Source organism: Lepeophtheirus salmonis, chromosome 1 (assembly GCF_016086655.4).
Source record: "Lepeophtheirus salmonis chromosome 1, UVic_Lsal_1.4, whole genome shotgun sequence".
NCBI classification, from domain to species: domain Eukaryota; kingdom Metazoa; phylum Arthropoda; class Copepoda; order Siphonostomatoida; family Caligidae; genus Lepeophtheirus; species Lepeophtheirus salmonis.
In genome coordinates this window covers 34,215,435-34,238,972 of record NC_052131.2, presented here as the reverse complement: position 1 = coordinate 34,238,972, position 23,538 = coordinate 34,215,435, and the positions used below count along the sequence as shown (strand labels likewise).

The window sequence follows — 23,538 nt, the reverse complement described above, 5'->3', positions numbered from 1 at the left end:
CGAATAAAAATAAGTACATAATAATATGGCTGCCACCGGTTATTATTATTTTACTCATACTGGAATTTAGTTCTTATTTAAGTCTATAGATATATAACACAATCTCTCCTCCAAAAGGGAACAAAAAATAAGGACCGAAACCAGTAATTTCATAAAGTATTTTTTAATATGTAAAGTTGAGTGAGTTATACATTGTTAAACGTTCCGTTTATTTTATTTTACAGGTTACTATTTATACCATATCAAAATCAACCATATCTTATTTTCTTCTGAAGTAGAAATAAAATATGAATCCCACAAACCGAATTGATCCATCTTATCGTGCCACAAATAATCCTGTAGAATTCCCTCTACCTCCTCCACCCATGCCTCAAGTAATGACTCCACCTTTAATATCAGTAACAACCCCAGACTTTCCACCACCTCCCCCAACAATCATTGTAGCAGAGCAAGAGGATTTAAGTGGAGTTGTCGTCGTGCCTACATCATCAAATTCACCAACTAAAAATTACCAAGCCGTAGACACTGAAATCCGCTTAGACTCACGTATTTTTTCCAAAAAACGAGATCACCGGAGTTATATGGTAAATCCACTTAGTGGAGCAGGATCTAGAAAAAGAAGCAGCGCCACCTCTTCGTTGATTCCTATTGAATCAGCTTCGCATACAAAATTGAGTGGTGTTATTGGAGGTAAGTGGGATTATTAGTAAACATTTAAATTTAATTAGAGACAGGGAATGTTTTATAAAATCACGGAAGATTATAATATATTATATACTAACGCAACCTTTTACGTTTCCAATTACTATTTTACGAAAATAATAAACCTATTTTATTTTAATCATTTGAAGCTATGTTAGTATGTCAACTGCAGCACGTCTATTCCTCTCAATGCCTCCTTCATCACTTTCATTCCTATTGAGATAATATATTTTTAAGTATGTGTAAGCTATTAAACAGTAATTTATTGTAAATCCTACATATAAACATCATTTCAGCTGTTATTATTATTACATTTCACACTTTATATTCACCATTATAAAAAGTATGATATTTATACACGTACAATATTTGAGTGGAAATATTTCATTACAGTCTTGTAATAATGAAGCAAAACATGATAAAATATGTCTCATAAATTAATGAGTTATTTGAGTAATATTTTGATGTGCATTTATACCAAGTAATTAATCAACTATGCCTCATATTTAAGGGTCTTGACATGCATTAAAGATTTTTGCGTAGTACATACAGTCAAATAATACTCATAGTTATTTAAAAAAGTATATGTTTAAATAAATATCTTGTTCTACACAGCTCAATATTCGATCAAGGGTTCAGTTTTTATTAAGTGAAGCTTTATTTAATTAATTGCTCCTTCCTGCTCCTAAAGAAAAATCAATAACAACGATAATTTAATGTAAATAAGGCAACTTTATTAACAATAATACAATTTTTTCTTTTTTTGAAGCAATATTCATGGGCGTAGGAGGTCAACATGAATTAAATCACTACTATTTATTGTGTGTGTTCTCAAATGGGGGTACCCCTACCCCTTGGAGTACTTGGAGGCACTACAGGGGGTACTTGAGATTTTGAACGAATATTTTAAAAGTGGTACATTACTCAGGAGCGTCTGTAGGGATTGGGGTGGACGGACTGTCCTCCCTCCAGCCACATATTCACGATTTTTTAAATTTTTTAATAGAAAATTTATTATTTAATATTTGAAAAGTTGGCTTCCTCGAATTTTTGTAATGGACAAGTTCCCGAAAAACACAACGAATATCTATTTTATAATATAGAATAGTCATTCATCTGGAAAAATGGACATTATTAGGAAAATACTATAGTATTTTCGATTATTTTTTGATTTTATATACACTATACAATAAATGTGAATATATACAATGTAAGTATTAATATACGTTTAAAAGTACGTCAAACTAAGTGGAAAAGTTGTGCTATCCCGAATGAGAAACTCCTATCGAAATATTTGCTGATTAACAAATATTATTTTAATTTTGATACGGAAACCAATACAAAATACTTATTCTAAGAACACTTTTGAATATACAATATATTATTGCAGTCATTTATTGAAATAAAATCATTTTCAAGTAATTTTTTCTTCATAAAAGTTAAGAATAAATAAGTTAATCTATACTATTTGGGTATATGTCGAGGGGAAGACAATTAGTTTGTGTCATCTAAACACCCAGACCCTCAAAGTTTGAGCCAGGGATGCCATGAAAGAGGACTACATTTGCAGTGGAGCCAGGCCTCCCACTGTTCCTGGGAGTCTACCATTTCTTCTAGCTTCTAAGAACGGCTACATTAAGGATTAGGATATCTTAGACACACATCTATTTATAGTATTAGCTTTGATGAAATCCTATTGTTAATTAATAAATAATATCTTATTGAAGTTTAAAATTCAAAGTGTTCAGACTTTAATGAACCACTCGGTACAATTATAAAATCCTTATAGTAACTATCCGGCACTCATCAGAACACGCACTAGTTATTACTTTAAAATTAGATGTTCTCTTATCAAGAAAAATCGTACGCTGAAAGATGCTTAAGATTTATAACCTTAGTCACTTTTGATACCAGACACAATCAAGTATACAATGTATAGGTATGTAGATCTAAATGAAAGTTTGTTCGTTTGTCATCTACACGCTAATATGGATGATGAAAAGTCTACATACTTTTTCTAAGTATGTATAAAGTAAGAATAAAATGAGATGGATCGTATAAACCTATACGTCTTCATAGCACATTGTATGTATGTAAACTTTTTGACATTTGTTGATTGTTCAACTAACTTACTTTTTGTCTATTGTATGTAGGTACATATTGTGTTTATATACCTAGGTATATATATTACATATAATTTTATTTTCTCTTATTTAAATGGTTCAAATTGTAGGGGAGAAAGGGAACAATTCCTTTATCTTTTGTTACAAACAAAATTACTCAGAGCTCCTTGGACTTCGACTCAACAAATTTGAATACAACATCATATCTACAACAACATACTTATAAACAAGGCTTTTTAGTCTTCATTTTATCTAGCATAAATTCAATTTATCTTTATTAAATTTGCATAAAGTGTTATAAGCGATAAAACGATAAAAGTATTCTTTCTATATTTATAAAGTAAAATTTGTCGGTTTGTTTGTCAGAGGATGACTCATTTCCATAATGTCTTAGAACTGTGTGAGTACTGGACCTAAAAAATAACCATGTCAAGCTATGAGCGCGTGTAAGGTTCAGTGCGTCATATTAAAAAAAGGAAAAGGGTAGGACTTATCCATAGAAACTTAAATTCTAAGCAATTTTTGTATTCGAAATTTTATTGTTAGTAATAATCGGAGTCGGAGAATCTTGTTTTTTTTCTGGAATTTGAATAGGGATCTGAATTGGAAAAATAATGTTTCATTTGCGATTACAATTCTTATTAAAACTGGTATTTAAATATTTACTGCATTTCTAAGTAATGAAAAGAATGCCCCCCTCCACCTCACATTAAGGAATGCTTGCTTGTTATGGAGTGGGACATATAGTTATTTACTTCCACTCAAAGCTACAAACAGCTAATTTAATAAAACGTCATGAGAGGTAAGCTACTCCCCTCCAAAAAAAAAAAAAAAAAAAAAAAAAAAAAGTACAATTGTCATTAACATTAACCATGTTTATTTTCATTTTTTTTTTTACATGTTTAAAATACTACCGATTTATTACCTTACTTATCATCTTAGTTTTTTTTTCTCTATTAATGCCTTTTAACTCTGATCAATGCTAGGTTAAAATGCATTACGAAATGGGGCGTATTTCTCAATCTCTGTTTTATCAAAACAATGTAATTGATATACATTGTTTCTAGTCATGTATGTCTAGAACAGTGGTTCCCCAAATTTTTAAAGTTCAACCCTTAAAATATATTGCTGCAAAATGTATGACCCCTACACCTCTCATAAAGAGATGAATACATAAAATTTGGACTACATTTTATGCAAATAGATGACTTAAAGGCCATATCAACCGTATAAAGTTCAACCCAGAGGCAAATAATAAAAATATTGTACAACATTGATAAAAAAAAGATTTAATCTACATATTTGAAAAAATATAAGTAAAAAATAAGAAATACAACGACGAAATAATCGAATATGTTCTAAATATGAAATCAGCAATGCATGTACTACTTGGTATTATTTTTATACTATCCATTCTCTTTATTACGGCAAATGAAGTCAAAATTGAGACTCACAGAAATAAAAAATATAGGATGCGAATGTGCCAATAGGTTTATAAACAAATCAAAGTCATAATGGGACTGATGTATACTTTACATTTGGCAAAACAGGTCTATTCTCGGCTTAGTTTTGGAGTCATCAACTCAAAGATTATCCGTGTTAAGTCGAGGTCTGTATATATTTTTTTATAAATTAATACGTAAAAGGTCTTCTCAAATATTTAAGTTAAGCCAAATGTTTTAGGGAGCACTGAGTACTCATTCATCACCGAAATTCAAAATTGGTCAAGTATTTGGAATCAAAATATTTGTTTTAGTGTTTGGTCACATGAAAGTTCCCTAAGAGCATCTTTCATATAAGAAAACAGATTCCTAGCGATGGTGGTAAAAGGGGTGTATCCAGTTATATTTTTTTTGGAAATCATCTTGCAAGCCCTCTGTTGAATCATGCAACCCCCACTTTGAGAACCGCTAACCTATGGTACATATAACTGATATTGTTTGAATTGTCTTAAGACTTACAACTGTTTCCGTAGCCCGAGACGATTGCAACAGTCTAAAAATCGTGTTTAGTCACAAATTAAGTATATTTTATTGTTTATTCGGTCCAAAAGTTTTGACATCCTGTCTGGTTCCCTCTTTCATGTCAAGGAGACGTCCGGATCGGACACAAAAGCCGTCCCAAGCAACATCTTTATTATATATCGTCGTCATCGATATCTGCCAGTGAAATAAATTAAATACAATACACACATTTTCGTACATGAAATATATTTTAAGTGTTACTGTATTAATTCAAATGTTAAATTGATATTTTATTATAATATTATTGGAAATTATACCTTGTACAGCCTTCTTTTAAATTTAGAACTTTGTCAAAGACCGATAACAAGTGACGGAATAGGACTGGGCTTGGGAGAGGACAGATTTTAAGCTCTAAATCAAAGAAAAATACAACTGTATAAATTATATTTTGGATGAATAAATTACTAGGCTTTCTAAACTGTTTAATAATTATTAATATATAGCAGATTCAAATATAATAAGACATACGTATACTATAAATCAATGCCCAACATTATTACTCATATAAATTTACTTCCAAAAAAATCTGCAGGGGATTTTTACAGCTAAAAAATACTCGTTGTGTTAATTGTAAATGTATAAAATAGAAGGAAAAGTACCAAAAAAGTAATTTGCTGATCATTTACTAATCATTTTATTTTTTGCAAGTCTGATCAGGTTCCACAATTCAAAAATTGGGACCCACTGCCATTTTAAAAACAACTATTAATGAAAATAAGGGATCCTGATATTTTCCTGGATCCCGTTCAAAAATATCTCCTGGAAAATGAGAAATCTTCGTTACAACTGTCATCTTTGTACTGGGCGTTACAATATTTCAAGTTTATTATCATTGAGTGAGTTTTGAGCTCATTATTGCAAACGGTGCCCCGTCTACCCTATTTAATATATATTATTATTTAAGTTTATTGAAATTTATGTATATTGTTAATTCGGTATTTTGTTGCCTTGTTTATTCATTTTTTACATAGTATAAGGATAATCTTCATTTGGGAATGCCAAAAATGACATGTAATTAATTGTAACTTTGTTGTGAGTATATATATATATTGTTGCTGATAAAGTTATATCAAGGAATTAATTTTCCATCAATAAAACAGCTAAAAAAAAAGACCATTAAATTATATACTTTGTAAAACTTTCTACAGACACACTATTTACTAATTTCTTTATTGTCTAACTGAAACATAATTTTTATAGATGTTTTACGTCATACTATTAAACTTTAAATTTTTGAACATCCTATATTAGGAGTACTTTTAAGGGATCTCTAATTTTTTCGATAGATGTATTTAGTAATGTTTATTTCGTTTTTTACAAGTACGATTAGTTTACTCTAGGTGGAGTTGGAAAGATAAGATTTCGTTCTAAAAAACAATATTATTCAATTTTTTATTTGCTTGATTCGATATTGCTTGACCGTGTGTCAAAGATGGACACCAGCAAAGAGAAGAAAATTAAAAATCTTAGAAATTAGGACTAAAAACAAAGGAATGCATTTTAAGCAAAACTTGTTAAATGACTTAATAAAAATATATTCAAATGTTAAATATACGAAAACATCATAAGGAATTATAATTAAAGAATTACAAATAATCTTATTCAATGTTTCAGGAGCATACTTTTATGTAGTGTTGTGTTGGTCCTTATTTTTTCGGTCCAATCCACTATTAGGACCGTTCCTATCAGTCCATGGGACTGGTCCTTAAGAATATCGGTCCCTAGGACAGTTTTAACATAGAACTGGACAGGATTGAGACTGAACTGGACGGAACTGCAGTCTTCGATTCTAAAATGACTTTAAAGTACCGAGAGGTCCATTAAATCTGTAAACTTAGAATTTTCAAGTTCAACAACATATAGCTAATTAATTAGCAAAATAATTTCAATGTAGTTAATACTATGAATAGATGTGTGTCAGGACTCTCTTAACCATTAATGTAGCCACCCTAATTGGCAATTATGGTTTCCAGGCTTCCGTGGAAGGCCTGGCACCTGCTGCAGATCTATTCCTTTGTAATGGCGTCCCAGTGTTGACTGACAGTGGCTTTTAAAGGGCCTTGGTGTTTGGATTACGGACACTGCAGGTCTTCCCCTCAACAGTAACTCAAAAGGTGTAGTCGAGGGAGTTGCAATCAGTTTCTTTAACTGCTGAGGTCAAAAATAGCCTTTCCACGCACTCTATTGATATTTTTATGGACAGTCTGGTGTAACCCAGGCTTGAGGGGATGGACCTGGGCTGTTTTCTTTTACTCCTCTATTTTCAGTTTGGATTTTTTGATAGAGCCCTTCTTCTTCTTGGCTCACAACATAGACGATGGTCATTTAGACGCCCAACTGCTTTAATTTTACAAATTTGCCTATCACGTTTAAGTATTATTTTTCTTAGCTTGTACGTAAGTTGGAGAGCTTAGATTTGTTTAGTTTATTTACTAATTGCTTATGCTTTAATATATGGAAATTTGAATTAATTTAAATACTTAACCATTATGAATTATTGAATTGGTTATTGTTTAGATTTCAATGCACCACCCGGTATTGTCAATAAAATGTACATATATTCTAAGAAAAAAGAAGCATTTTTGTTGTGAATAATATTCCAGTTTACTAACAGAGGGTTAAAAAAATTAAATATGGAAAATTATTTTTGAATATATCAAATTCATAGCCAACCCAAATTATAAATATTAAAACTTTCTACCCATAATAGGCACTACTGTGTAACGAGTCTATTAAGCCAACTTTATTTAATTCTATTGAAATAAAGTAATTCTAACTTTTATGGGTATAGTTGCTGTGAACACGTAAAAAAAGAATTTGTCCATTTGAGTAAATCGATCAAAAAAAAAAAAAGTCTAAAATTGATTTTGTGATAATTTGTAAAGTAGATTATATTATTGACATAAAGTTAAAAAGAAGAACTACTCTATTATTAATGTAAAAGTTTAACATATTTTATTAGATTATCTTTTATAAAAGTTTTACTTATATTTAACTTATGAAGTTAATGCACTTTTCTGCTTTTATATTAATACGGGTTTTATTTGAGCTACGAGCAGAATAAATGTTTATTCATTGAATGAATTTAGTCATATCCCCTCAGAAAAGACACTATTCTTCTTTTACAACCCACAGGGAGGCCCAAACGCTTACTATGCAGCTCCCTGAGTCAATTCACAGCTGCATCAAAATTTAGACGACCATCTTATGGTGCCACGGGGATGTCATTGAATAATATTTAAAGAATTAACAAGTGGAAATCTTATTCTACCATTGTTGAGCAATTCTTCCGAATTTAAATTATGAACTGTTAAAATATCTCGTGTGATTGCGCCTTCTTTTAAAATTGAGGGTTCTTTAAATTTCTAAAACATAACTTTTTATGTATATTTTGCGGAATTATATCAATGGTTGAGTCATTTCTAAATGCAGGGGTGAGCATCCAAGTTATTCTCGGAGCTGAGCCCCAAACTGGAGAGATCAAAGATGTAATTTTGTTCGTCAGATTAGTCCCCATAATAAGCCAAATGTACAGTTCTTGGTTCGTTATACTTCTTCTCCATTCTACTGCTGGATTTCCTGAAATATCCACAAAATTTTCGGGACAATACAAGATAGTGTGGCTACTCCACCACCTATATGGGATTTATTTCTTTTCATGGCTTCGATATAATTCTTATAAAACAAACAATTAAGCCATTTGTCTTCTTCTAAAATAGCTTCTTCAGCTAGTTGTGGACTTGATGTAGCCTTATTTAAAATTAAATGTATTACCAATTTGTTATAAAAGTGAACTCTTTTTTGAATCTTTACCAAAAAGAAATTCTTTTGTTGACGGAGGTCCGAATTTCGTTCCAGTTATCTTCCTGAATACCACTGCTATTCCATTTGATACACAAAATTTCCACCATTCTTCTAACTTTACAACTTCCGACTTTAAGATCCTCTTCAGGCTTCCAGGAGCCCAAAGGTAAAATAGAGGTCTTATTTTTATTCACAGCCAATCTTTTTTTTCTTTAAACTTCCGAAAATAATTAAGTAAGACTTTTATTCTTGCAATTAGCTGAGACTCAGAATTCACCTCTACGGTTAAAGTTACATCATCTGCATACAAATCAATAATATGCTGAGATCCCTCAAAGCAAATCCCAAAGTCTCTGTACATCTTTGTAACACCTAAAACGAATTCTTCGATTGTAGCTAGGAAAAGAAGGGAAGCCAAGGGGCATCCCTGACGACAGCTTTTTTCTAAGATGATTGGCTGGCTTTCTAGTCCATTCAATGAGATCGTTGAAGTGCACGTACGGGGTGAAAAAACGTTTTGGGAATAACTTTTTTACAGATCTAAGTATTTGCCTATGAGAAATAGAGTCGAAAGCTTTGCAGAAGTCTATTGCTATTATTGCTCCAAACTTCTTCCTACCTTCCACTGTGTCAATTGCAGCTTGAATATTGCGTGAAACATCGGAAATTCTTTCAAAATCCTTTTTGTTCAATCCCAGTTTTTTTGTTGAGAATTGGTTGCATCTGTTTAGCCAATAGACCAGAGAGAATCATATATGATGCATTGAGAACAGTAATTGGTCTCCAATGGCTATAGTTTGTCCCATTTCCTTTTTTCGGAATCAATGCAATTCTTCCTTTTGTTTGTGATTTGGATAGTCGTCCAAACTTTTCCATAGAACGACCAATATTTAAAAGATACGGAACGACTTCATCTCTAATATTCGAATAGACTTTACCCGAGACTCCATTTGGACCACAGGCTTTATCATCCTTATAATACTTTCCTATAAAGTTAGATATAATATCTTTGGAGAAGATATAATTCCCTTGACCAGTGGAAATTACAGCTCTTTTCGGAAAGTCACCTTTTTTTGTGTGCCAACAACGTTTCGGAAATGGGAATGAAAGTATTCTAACACATCTACAGGTTTAGTTATAACTTATCCTTCATGAATAATTTTTTTTGACACCGAGGTCAGAAAATCTGTCTTTCTTAAAAAATGTCTTAAGTCTTCCGTACGCAGACCCTTCCAACGCAACATTTTCTTTCATTCCGGCCAAAGCAATTTCTGCAGTTCTAAAAAAATTCAGAGAATCTGCAAAATATGTGCTTGCAAAAATTAATCCATTATTGAGAACATTATCCACTTGACTGGCGTATAACCTTGTTTCTTTCCTATTTTCTAAAAGAAACCATGAAGTTGTTGAATGAATTATTTTTATGAGCCTTTGAGTCGCTTGGTTGGATGAAAAAGAGGCATTAAAATCTCCTAGCAATTTTTTTTATTAATTTCGTTTTGTATTTATCGTCTTCAATCAACCATTTCGGTATACTTAATTGATAAATTTTATAACGCTTGTGTAATTCCAAGCAAATCAATTTATGATCAGAGGAAGGTGCAGGTTCATAAATTATTTTTTTTTTCGGATGAGTCAATGTCGGAGAAATCAAAGCCAAGTAAATTCTGGAAGACTGATTCCCTCTACTCAAAGAAATACTTTCTTCCGGATTGAACTTTTTTGTTAAGTCAACAAGATTGAACTTATGAATTATATTTAGTAAAGTAGTAAGTTTTGGATAGTGTGAATCAAATTTATGGAGATCAACATTTAAATCCCCAATTAACAGGAACAGAGTTGAATCCTATATTTGGTTATTAAAAATTGCTTGAAAAAAGGAAGTAGACCTTTCATTCGGCCCATAGGCATTTATAGGATTCAAACTCATCCCATTTAAAGAAATTTGAATTTTATGCCAATCGCTTTTGTAGGAGAACTCTTCAACTCAGGAAATTTTTTTGATTTTCTTTGAAATAAGAGGCTCCTCTATTCGATCCATTTCCACTAAAGAAACAATGAAATCTTTTAGATAAGCAAATGGGAGAGTTATTATACCAAGAAGAAGAGATCTTTGATTTAATATCCTGAAGACAAACGATATCAGGATCCAATTACATCAAGTGATTCATTAGTGTATGCCTAGATCTTCTATCTTTACCTAATCTTTAATTTAGTATAAAATAAAACTTGACCCAGACTAAAACTAGGATTAGCTCCTGCAATTTTATCCTCATTAAAACCATATTTCATTTTTATATCGTTTATATCAATATATTTAACATTATCTCCCCTAAAGCATAAACCATTGGGAGCACAAAAGTCTCGCATTTAGAGCTATTGTCTAAGTTCATCCGAACCGCTGCATCATCTCTATGAATGCTTTTCTTTTCCTTCAAAACATTTGAGTAACCTCTTCCATCAATCCTCGATGATATCCTGATATTATAATCGGGAGGTTTGATGGGCCTTTTTAAAAAAAAGTTCCGACTATTTCTTTAGAAGTAAATAAAGAAAGTTATATAATATGTATATATGAAAATAAAATATAAACACCCTCTCAAAGAGAAGAGAACAATCAAAAACAATGACTTGCTTTATCCTAGGGATCTTAGGAGACAATCTTCGCCTCTCAGAAACTGACTTCTAAAAATAACGACAGAAAAAGGGCGTTCTTGCACTTAAAACACTTTTTACACATATAAAAATGCCAAAATACGCCTTGAACTCACTAAATCCGAATTTAATTTACACAGCACAAAAAAGACGTCTGCCCAAAATACATACCACACGTATTTTTCCAAATTTTGTATGTCTGCCATATAGTCATTTTTGATCTAAGAAATAGCAATGTAGCAACGAGTGTGTGTAGCTAATATCTGGTGTGTCTTATTTGTTTACAAATATCTATATATATATATAAGCTGTGTAGTTAAGCTCATTTAATCATAATTCATATTTAAAAAAAAAGAAGAAAACAAAGGAGTACATCAATATCTTATTAATGAATGTTAATCATGACTTAATAACTCCGAGCAATACCGGCTATTCCCACTAATTATACTATAATAAAACGAAGACGCTCAAACCATGATTTTGTGACTGTAAGCTACTACAAGTACTATGCTCAATAATGCCTGAAAGACTCACTCACTACTTTGGGAGACCTCCCACCCAAGAGGAAAAAATTTAACCCTTTAACGATGTAGCCCTTTCGTTCAGAATTGGATTTAAATCAATTGCAAAAAAATAATTAATATTTAACTCCACTGAAATATACCCCTATGCTGCTCTGAATGATATTCGCCTTTTATCATCCATTTTGTGATTGTTTAATTATATATTTATTTCATTAATTTGTCAAATTCTATTTTTTGATTATGTTATATAGGTGAAGTTTTTTTTCTCGCCTCCCTTTTTTGTTTTCTTTTTAAGATTATTTAATTTATAATATGATGTGTGGGATTTGTTATCTTTACACTAGATCTAATAACAGGATTATTCTTATTCTTATACAGCCCTCGTTGTTGTTGTTGGGGGGAGGAAAAAGAGGGGGAACAAATTATGACTGATGGAGTGACGTACTGCTCGTTTTCTTGCTTACAAGATTACTAATGATAGATTATTATTTAATAACGTATACTATTATTTATTAAATGTACACAACTCTAATATTTAATTATATGTTTGTAAGTAGTAGTCCCCTATTGGTAATTATTAAATCAATGAAAGAACTATTGTATATATAACTAATAACACTATAATACAGAAACCAACAAATGGTAATTACAAAGAATTAAGATAAAGTACTCCTTTAAACTACAATTCAACTACAATATTATTTAAGATTTATATCTTACACATTAAATACTATTTGATTCAACTGGACCATAAGAGTCTCCAAAGAATTATAATACCGTTCAAGGCTAAAAGAAGACATCTAATTAATTTATTTAAAAACGAAATAATACTAATTTTCTTATGAAAAAAATACAAAATAATGAAATTAAAAATTTGTTAATCTTAATTTATGAGATCTATTCTTTACTATAATTAATATAGAATGGCAAAACTTTATTTAGTAAATACAAATTTATATAATAATATTTTTTGATATATTCTTTTACACATGAAACAATGATGTTATAACACATCTCTTTACGGACTCTTGGTATTTGAAATGATCCCACTTTTTTTAAGCAATCCAAGTTACCAAATTATTTCAAATTAAAAATGTTTAATGAATACTCTAAATATATTTTTAACAAGTAACAATACAAAAATACCTGAGATATAGAACCTTCCTTTGCGGACTCTTGGTATCAAATATGATTGTAGCAAAGTTTTAAAAATATGCTGGTCAACACAAAAAAAAAAAAAGATTTTTGAGTCTGTTTTAATTAATATAGTTACAATTAAGTATTAATTTTCGGGAAACTATCCATTATATTTGAATACAGGTTTGGTACAAAAAAATTTCAACCGTCTGCTGAGGTTAAAGAAACCATTTTATGATGATCAAAAAGCCTATGGCTTCAAAACTTCATTTTGACATGTTTTATAATTTATATATATTTTTTCAAAGCTGGGCTTATTGTTTTATCTTTTCTTATATTTTTTTTATTATGTAATTGAGGAACAAACTACATATTATGAGTGAAAGTTTATGATAAAATGTTAAAAAAAAACATCTTGAGAAAATTACATTATAATTTTTTTTTGAAAACTAGCAGCAGGGCTGAATAGAAGGGAATAGAAACAAAGAATGAAGGTAGAAGAAAAATACAGATATATGGATATAGAAAAAGACAAAGGAAAAATAGAAGAGTCGAGAGACAGAGAGAATGAGAGTGATAAAGAAAGTCAATTTACTTTCGGTTAGCTTCTTTGTGATCTTAAAGGCCCCAAAAAATATCATAGGAACATGTTTGGTTATTTTTTCCGTCTATTTTCTAAATTTAAAACAGATTTGTTCGACCGTTTTGAATTCCATGTGTCATAACACCAAAAACAGACTAATAAATGTATAAAATATAGAACTATTTTATCATGACTACTTCAGCCAAACAAGTAATGATCTAACACATCACATTACAAGAAGCATTATCACTCCATTAGTGAATCTGGATATTATACACCCCAAGATTCATAAGAATCCTTTTTATTCTTATGAATCTACGTTTTATTGACAATACTTTTTAGAGTACGCTTAAACCATTCAATCAGATGCAATTCTTTACTAATCCTTGTCTATGATTTATTTGTGCATTTAGCAAGGCTGTAATTGAGGTTTGGTGAGTTTTATTAGATGTTTTCCTTAAAAGTCGTTCCTTTCTTTTTCCTTTTGATTCTTCTATTTTTTTTAATGAAAAGACCGAAGCGTACATGGGTAGCTAAAAAATTATTTTATTAGACCTGATCCTTTTATATTATTCACGCAAGCTCATCAAACACTGATAATTATTAATTTTATTCCAAAATACGTAAAGGGTAATTTATTATTCATAGAAATTTTTATCAAAAATAAAAATTTAATTTGTTTACTGTAAGAATACCAAATTACATCTTGTTGAAACAACAAAGTAATGTCGTTAAAATTATTTTGAAGTAAAAATTTTATGTGCTGTATTAATAGCATTTCAATTGATATTCACGTGTTACAACTAAAAAAAGATACAAAATTTAAATGACGGTTTTTTTAAATCGCTCAAATGGTTATTATTTAATTAAACACGTTTTGCTTTTGGACTTTATTTTTTAACCGGATTATAAAAAGATGTTCACTGATGGTGGTTTAAGTTTTTTACTAGTTCGGTATAGATTATGTATGTAAACATATACGTAAAGTAGCTATGTAGCATAAAGGATCCAGGCTGCACCTTGGATTTAAGGTACTCACTATATCCTGACTCTACGTATCTAATCGTCCAATTGTTTAAGTTAATATAGTCGACTATATGGATGTTCCTGCCTAAGTGAGTAGGCTTATGTTAGTAGTTTAGGCCAGCCCTATTCCCATAAATTACAATCACAAGACGCTGTTTATGTATCTTCTTTAATTATCTAATCTACGAGTATAAGTGTGTATAATTTAATCTATATTATATACTTTGAACAGGTGGTTTTTATTGCTTATATAATTTTTATTAACATTATTTTAAGCCATATATCTACTTCAGAGACCTTCATGTAATATTCATAGAGATTCATTCATGGCTTACATATAATAACAAGAAAATAAATGTTTTCAACTGCCCTTGAACAAAGTACCCTCTTCAAACGTTGCATTTTAAATCTCTTCAGATGTATGTACGAGCTAAAACAAAGTCGACTTTTATTTGAGTGTTTTTCCACAGCACGTGTTGATTATCTTATTCTATATAAGGTATGTCAACACAAAAGCAAGCATGAGAAAAAATAAATACTCTCTTTAGTCTAGATGCAGGCTTAGAAATAGTTAGAGATGGGATTTTTGTATGATCACAAGGTGAAGGGAGTAGTGAGACATATGGTACAATTTGATTAAGACCCTTATTAATATCAGGTGCCGGTTATACAATTTTCGGGAGAGAATATGAATTACATCTATAAAGAGGAGAACCTTCTACAATTAAAATATCATTAGAGCAGGCAAAGTATTATAATTATGTATAAATTCATACATATTAATTTTATTATACATTTTTAAAACAATTTACACCTAAGTCCACTAAATCTGCAGAGTATAATTGACAAACTTTTTGGGATATATTTATTTTTCAATTTAAAAATATTTCCATCAATTATGGACAAGATGTTTAGCTTATATTGGGGATCTTCATATCCTTTAACAGCTTTATTCACTGGGCTACTTAGCTACCCCAACACTATTAAAATGGAAATTTTAGAAACTGTTTTGTACCTAGTACAATAAGAAATCAGTGATCTAGTAGAATATCTTATTTGTATGGATTCATATTCTACAATCGTTTTTGTAGAAATGGATGTTATGCTTCGCTGACTGTAAATATTATTTTCATTCTAAATTATTAAATTTTTATCAAAGAAGATATGTTTTATGTAAAATAAAATAATTATTCCTTTTTTATCTCCGTTTTTCATATTCATAATTGCAGTAGATAACCAATAAGAATGAAAAAAAAAAAATTGAAACCTCGATGATTAATTCCAAAAATTCTTAATAACTAATACAGTATCGTCCAAATGAAATCGGATATATAAATTACAGAAGGTTAAGTAAAAAAATCATACAAATAACATGTTACTTGGATATTTCAGTCAATCAATCAGATCATCAGTGTTATGAAAAACAGATAATATATTCTTTTTACTTAAGTTCTTATAGAATCTCAAGATGAGAAAGATAGATTAATCTATATTTGGTGATGCTAATACTCAGCAGGAGGAAGCGGAAGCCTTAATTGTTATAATATTAAAGAAAAATCTTAATTTGACCATATTTTTTTAACAAAACAAACGTCATCGCTGGAGAAATACTCTTTATATTTATGATATATCTTGTTACAAAAAATAAGTAACATTTTTAATATATATAATATGTGAGCAAACTTTGACAAGAAAGATAGTTCTTTTGATATACAAAAAAATCGAATCTAAATGACTCATTGTAAATAATTAATATATTAAAGATAATTCTAATATTATATACTAAAATATCTTCTATTATTGTTGTTTTCCCGTGTTCTTTTCATTCATTTATATTTCTTTATTTGTTATAAATCATTATCAACATTATTATTATATGTCATTTCCCAAGAAGTTTCCAAATATCCCAATTGTGAAAAAAAAATTAATATATATTGCTGTAATTTTTTAATTTTCCCCCTTGTTTAATCTATCCTATGATAGTTATATATACATTTGTCGAAACGTGGGGTACAGATCTTGTCCTTCCCTTTACTTATTTCCTACTCTTCTGACCTTTATCTCTGTTTTAAAAACATTGAAAAAATCATTAAGTATTTAAATTTACATTATAATTATAATTCGTATTACACATTCTTCTATGATATTATTCTGATAAGTTGAAGTATTAATTTTTAATTAATTTTGTAACATAATCATGTCAGTTAACAATTATTTCTATTCAAAACTATGAAATAACTTCCAAAATAGACATTTTTAATAACTTTAAGGGACATGAAACAGGATTTCCGAAAACTATTAACCAAAAGATATATGTATAATCAAAAGTATGGAAACTTAACAATTAATAGACAAGTTGTCACTCTTTATTATTGAACTGGGACATTAAAGTCCGACATTTCTAAAAACGATACTCATTCCGTTGAATCAATGTTTAATTTGTAATTCTTTTCAGTATGCTCTTGAACCATTAAATTTGTTTACGAGGAATTCTTTAATAATTTTGATAGTGCCTTGTTTAAAATATAACAGTATATTTTCTACAATTTTTAATCGAGGTTTAGTAAATTTAATTAATTGTTTTGTTTAAAAGTCGTTGTTCAGTTTACCCCTTTTACTTCTTTGTTTTTTTACTTTAATATGAGGAAAGAAGCATACAAAATTAGTTACAAAGATATAAAAAGTAAGTTATTATATTTTATAAAACACTGAATCTCATAAAAACTGATGGATACTAATTTGATCCCAAAAATTCACATAACGTAAAGAATAGGTTATATTTCTTTTTCAAGAAAAAAAATGTAATGTTTCTACAATAGAATAACAAAATTTAATCTGATATTGTTATAATTATTAAAAAAAAAAAAAGATTTGTTTTTTCTAGAAGTCTTATAATTAGACAAGTTTTATTGACATTTAAATTTATAAATACGAGTGGGAAATAAATGGTCTAGTTGAATGAATGACGTTATTATTATAATCGTTCAATAGTGTATCAACTAACTAAATAATTTTTATATTGGGATTTATTTTCTACCCTATTCACAAATTCTTCATTTGTTAAAAAGAATTTAACAAATGAAGGGTTAATCAAGTCTAATAAACTAATAGTCGAGGATCTGGAAGGCTTTAAAGTGTGTTCATATTTATCTGCAATAACCAGTAGATATACATATTTGAACAAAAGATAATTACAAATCCAATCATTGAATGATAGGCTCTCTAAAAAACATAGGAACTTTTAAGAAATCCACTCATTTTTCTTTGGAAACAATGGTTTTCTTCTTATTGTAATTATTATATATACAAATTCTTAAGAATGAGATATAATAAGAACTTGTACTAGTCCATTGTTAAAAGTTTGCTTAGTGCATGTGAAATTGTTGTAAAGAAAGAAAGAAAGTACAGATATGGAGTCAAAGTAAATATGGAGAGTTTTTGTTTTAAGAAAATGAAAAATAAGAAAGGGAGAAAACAGAAAAAAATTAATCCTGATGAGTTTTTAGGAAAGTCTTTAATATAATATACATCTACATAACATAGGAACATACAAATATATCTTTGTTTGGTTTTAATAATTAAAACAGATAAAAAAAACGGAGTTGGTTTTCACTGTCATCACAGATTTTATAAAAACCAAAAAGTTGGAGGCATAGTTCTTAATACGTAGAAGTAGTGTTTTGTAAGTCCTTTTTATTCTGTTTAGTCCAGTTTTAGGACCAATACAATAAATTGGGACCTATCCTTATCGCTGTCGGTCCTTAATTTTTTTCTAAAAATGACTATGGCTTATTAAGCCAACAAAAATATAAAAAATTATAATTGTATTAAAAGCATTCCTGTAAGAATTAATGTTTTCATTATAAGCCCATAAAATATGAACATATTATATTTTATTTAGTTAAATACAATATATTCTGTAACATAAAGGAATAGTTTAAAATGGGAACCAACCCTCAATGACGACACGCAAGATCAATTTAGACAAAAAATAAATTTGAACTAGCTGGATATGACTGGATTCGACTGAAGTCCTAAAGTAGGACCAACACAACCCCAGGTGTTTGTTAAGATTGAAGATTGTGCCTTGTAATACGTTTGACCATACATTGAGAAGGTGTGTGATATGACTTGATTAAAATTACGCTGAGATCGAGATATGACAATAGCTTTACAAATAAAAAAAAGAGCCGCTATATACCCAGAGGCAAAGTTTAATTCTGATAAAAGACGTTTCGGTTGGTTTATAAATAGTTTTTAGTATCAAAGGATTGGACAAAACTAATTTTACATCATATTTTCTTACCGAAAACAAATGAGTTCCAAAATAGTAACAACTTAATTTTTTTTATTTACCTAATACAAGTATGACTTCCAGCATTTTTCTTTAAGTTTTCTGTTTACAAAACTGTTTTAAAAGCCATAAAGAAGAACAAAAAAAAAAGGAAAATAATGTTAATCCTTTGATGGGAAAAAGAAAAAAATTCCATTTAGAAATAACTCTTGGTATATTTTAGAATTAAAATAGACCATCAAAACACTCTAAAATAGGGTTATATTTTTGTAATATTGAACCAAGGACACATCTGCCTTTAATTATGAATGAGTATGTTATCAAAGAATCTAATTAGTAGGGTTGAATCAGTCCTTAATATGGATCTTAAAATCGATCCTGTCTCGTTATCAGCTCTTAAAAAAATTTCTGACTTATTTTTTAAAATTTAGTTATATAGGTATTTTTAAAAAATAAAGATCATCCATGTCAAAGTAATCTAAATTTGAACTTTTTTGTTTATCTAAGTAAAAATATGTGTAATTGTAATTTTTAGTATGTATCAATTGAATTGTTTGGCTGTGAAATCTTAAAGCACACCCAGATAGGAGGGAAGCTACCATTCATGTAACCCCACTAATCGTTCTTTTGGAAACGTAGATATGAAATTTTTATTAAAAATAATTACATTTTGTTCATAGAATTTTTTTTTTTCCAAATTACTTATTTGTACAAAAATATGTAATAAGTACTAGTCAGATTATATCAAAACAAAAACATTACATGGCTTTAGAACCGTTGAGCTACCTTTAAATATTTTTCTAAATAGTTCAAAGTTACACAATTATATTTATTGAGTAACAAGAACAACATGAAACCTTAAGGACCTCATATTTCGAATATTTCCAAATATTATACACGATATTGATAGATGGAGATGTAGCATTCATAAAAGTAATTTTGTGCAGATTATAAATTGAAAAAAAAAAGTATTTACTTTTATAAAAATACTTAATTATTATATTTTGCAAAACCTAATTTTTAATTTTGACAACTTTTTTTGCAGGATATTTATATAAATCTATTATCAAGACCTTTCTTTCATTCAAATTAGGTCAAAAATTTAGGTGTAGTAAATATAAATCTATTATTATTAAGGGATTTTTTTATTTTATTTTCCATTAATGCTTATATCATTGACAATCAAAGCAGAGCTTACATGACGGTCAGACTCGTCAATTTCCATTATTCTATCCAAATTTTCGATAATTGGGTTTCCATCTTTGACATTAAACTTCATTTATTAGTTTAATCCATTCACGATGAGTAGATATTTTTAATATTTTAAAATAGAATCACTTAAAAAGTAAAAAATGGAACGAAAATCCTTGGAGAGGCATATTTTTATAAAAGATCTTGTTTTAAATTATCCAGAGTGCAACAAAGAACTGAATTGCGTCATCGAAATTATTTTTTTCTTGCGATAATTAAGGTTTCAGATGACATCTCAAGGAAATGTATTCCGATACATTTGTTGTTTTTCTTGCGCATGGTTTTGATTTCATCGAAATCGGACGAATAATGAGTGAACACGAATAAAAAAGACAAAGGGTTTTGGATTTTCTCCATGTAGATGTTGATCTAAAAAGAATTTCAGAGATTGTCAGCGTGATCGTGAGGACAGTCCAGAATATCAGGGTAGCCAAGGAGAATGGGAAATGAGTCAAAAGGATGGCAGGAAGTGGAGGAAATGGGTTGACGCGAGATGAAACATTTATCAAGCCCCTGGAGGCCAAGATCAAGGAAGATCCATCAGTATCAATCCACACCTTGGCTGACGAGTTTAACGTGGACGAGATAACCATGATGTCGGCAGTAAATGATGACCTTGGCCTTAACAGCTTTATCAAGACATCTCCATACCAACAGGATTAAGGCCTAAAGGCTTGAGAGATATAATTAATTACAAGTAAAGTCATCTATCGACTGTGAGGATCTTCTCAGACAAGAAAATCTTCACACTCGACCAGGTTTTGAGCTGCAATAACGACAGATTTATAGCAGCATCCCTTTATGAAGTCCAGGGTACCTTCAGGACAAAACATACGGCTAAACTAATGTGCTTGGTAGTCGTGGCTTCTAATGGGAAGAAAATTGTTCCTTTTATCTTCAAGCCCAATGAGAAAATCGGGAATGACACCTACGATAAGGGGAAAATCTTGCCCTGCCTGTAGGCTAACTATCCTGAGAACAACTATGTGTCGACCCAATACAGTGCCCCTAGCCATAGGACCTTGAAAATACAGAATTTCTGCAAGTAGCACTTTACTGATTTCTCGGACAAGATATTTTGGTACTCTTCCAGTCTGGATCTGAGTCCCCTCGACTTCAGTGATTGTAGCGTCTAAGAGAGCCAAATACATCTTTAGGACTTGAATACTAAAAACGAGCGTCTGTATTTGACAAGAACTACGTGCTATTCATTTTCTTATTGGTGGTTACTAATATAATTTATATCTGTATTACTAAATGCTAAATGTATAGCTATTCTGTTCATTAATTATCGTCATTATTTCATTATTTCAGTCTTCATTAACCACAATTTTCATTTTTTAAAGACATGCTGAACTCTAGCTACACACGCTTGTTGTACAATCAAACAGACAGACAATCTTTGCTTGATTAATATAGATATAAGATTTTGTTACTATATGAGCTAGTTTTCCAAATATATACATTTTTTAAACCTATGATATAAATGTCTAAAAAGTAGAATATGAATTACTCTTATCGATTTAGTTTTTTTATAGTTAACTCAAATTTAATATAATTTCCATTATTTCAAATGTAATATTATATCTATATTTTTGTAATCTAAAAAATAAAGTAAACTCCTAGAATATAGTAATTCACCGAAGAAAACATAATCTACTTAAAGTTGTACATCGAATAAGTTGCTCTCTGCATAGATTATAAGTTTATAAAAAGAGGTAAAAAATAAAAAGTTATTTGTTAGGATATATTTACATAAATTATTCTAATATATTTAAATATACCTAGTCTTTAACAAATTATATTATTATATATTATTTTGCAAAGAAACCATACTCTTCTATTTATATCAAATTTGTACACCGACAAGAAACAAAAATGCATATTCCTATAATTGTTTTAAATATTACCTTAGACTGACACAAGTCTGTTGTACTCGCAATCACAACACTATTTTTTTTAAATTTTCAAAAGGTGTTTTTATTATTGAAAAGTTAACATGTAAGTATAAAGTAATCACTAGAACTTAAACTACAAAAAGAAAGGCTGAGTATTTGTTTTGTAGTTAAACGTCTAAGTCATTGTTGAAATAATGAAGAGTTGTGGATTGATATCAAGGTAATACCTGTCTTTGTCTTAGCAGGATAGTCTATAATTATTTTGAAAAAACATTATGTTGCATATAATCCAAAAACCTCTCTATTTTAATTACATAATTAATATTTATGAACAGTCCACGTTTTGCTGCCGAACCCTGTATATTTTGATATTTCTTACTATAAATACTATTAGTAGATCATTTTCTTACGTTAAATTACAATGTCCAGACCCCTTTTATAATGAAAGATTGATTATTAAATTTTCTGAGGAATTACTTAAATATAATTCAATTCATTTTAAGTAAATATAATAATATCTATGACATAAAACTTACAATCGACAAATAACTGACATTAAAAACCTGTATTTATGTCAAATTGACCAAACAATTAAGAAAATTGAATAACAACATGGGTAATTTATAGCTATGTAATTAATATATAAAAGTTGTTTGTTGTCTTTCAACAAAAAATACTATTTAATTGTGTACATTATATAAAATATTGTAAAAAAATGGATTTTATAAAGCAGCCGGTACATCCTCCAAAAATGAAAAAATTACACTAACTAAAGCTATGAATTTCTTTTAAATCTTTTAAAATTTAACTTATTAATCTTGACTTTTTCAAAAAATTTCTAGGATTTTTTTACATATTATGACCTTAACCTCTCCATGTTTAATGGTATTTTACTTTTACCATATATGACTTTCTTAAAAAGTATCACTAAATTTGATATGTAACGTTATGCTTTATCTTTTTTTTTTAAATAATAAAAAAGTTATTTCCTACCTTGACCTCTTAAAATGTCTCAAAATGTTGTCAGTTAGGCGGAAGTACTACAATGATACTGGATAACATTTTTTGGGTGTACAAGCTCGGGAAATCCCGAGAAAACAGGATCCTGTGAGAGAACCCCATGAATTGACTATTAGGAACATTTACTTTTGCAAAGTAAATGTAATCTAATATTTGCCAATTATTTTCCTTAAAAAAAAGATGTAAACAATCTTATAGACAAGAAAAAAATACATTAAAAAATTTACCCATGAAAGCATCTACTTATGTCTATGTAAAAAATATTACTTTTAAGGTTGTGTATTGATAAAAAATAATTTGACTCTATTATTACGATAATATCATAATAATAAAACAACATTTGAAGTCAAATCTAATATGTATAAATTTGTTAACTCATGTTTGTGTATCGATTACTAATATTCTAATCTTGTACATAAGTAGTTTTTGTTTCTTTTTGATACAAGCGTCTCTGGAGTACTTTTAAATATATGTATTTTTCAACTTGGGCAATTTTG

At 29.3% G+C, this 23,538-nt stretch overlaps 1 protein-coding gene across 1 annotated transcript in view; it reads left to right on the top strand.

Moving 5' to 3' along the window:
• LOC121125699 (band 7 protein AGAP004871) overlaps positions 1 to 23,538 on the top strand; it is a 430,618-nt gene that overhangs the window by 174,301 nt on the left and 232,779 nt on the right. Inside the window, exon 2 of the mRNA XM_071891491.1 lies at positions 225 to 690. Coding sequence (XP_071747592.1) covers positions 288 to 690 — 403 coding nt within the window. The 5' untranslated portion in view covers positions 225 to 287. The remainder of the gene's footprint in view (positions 1 to 224; positions 691 to 23,538) is intronic.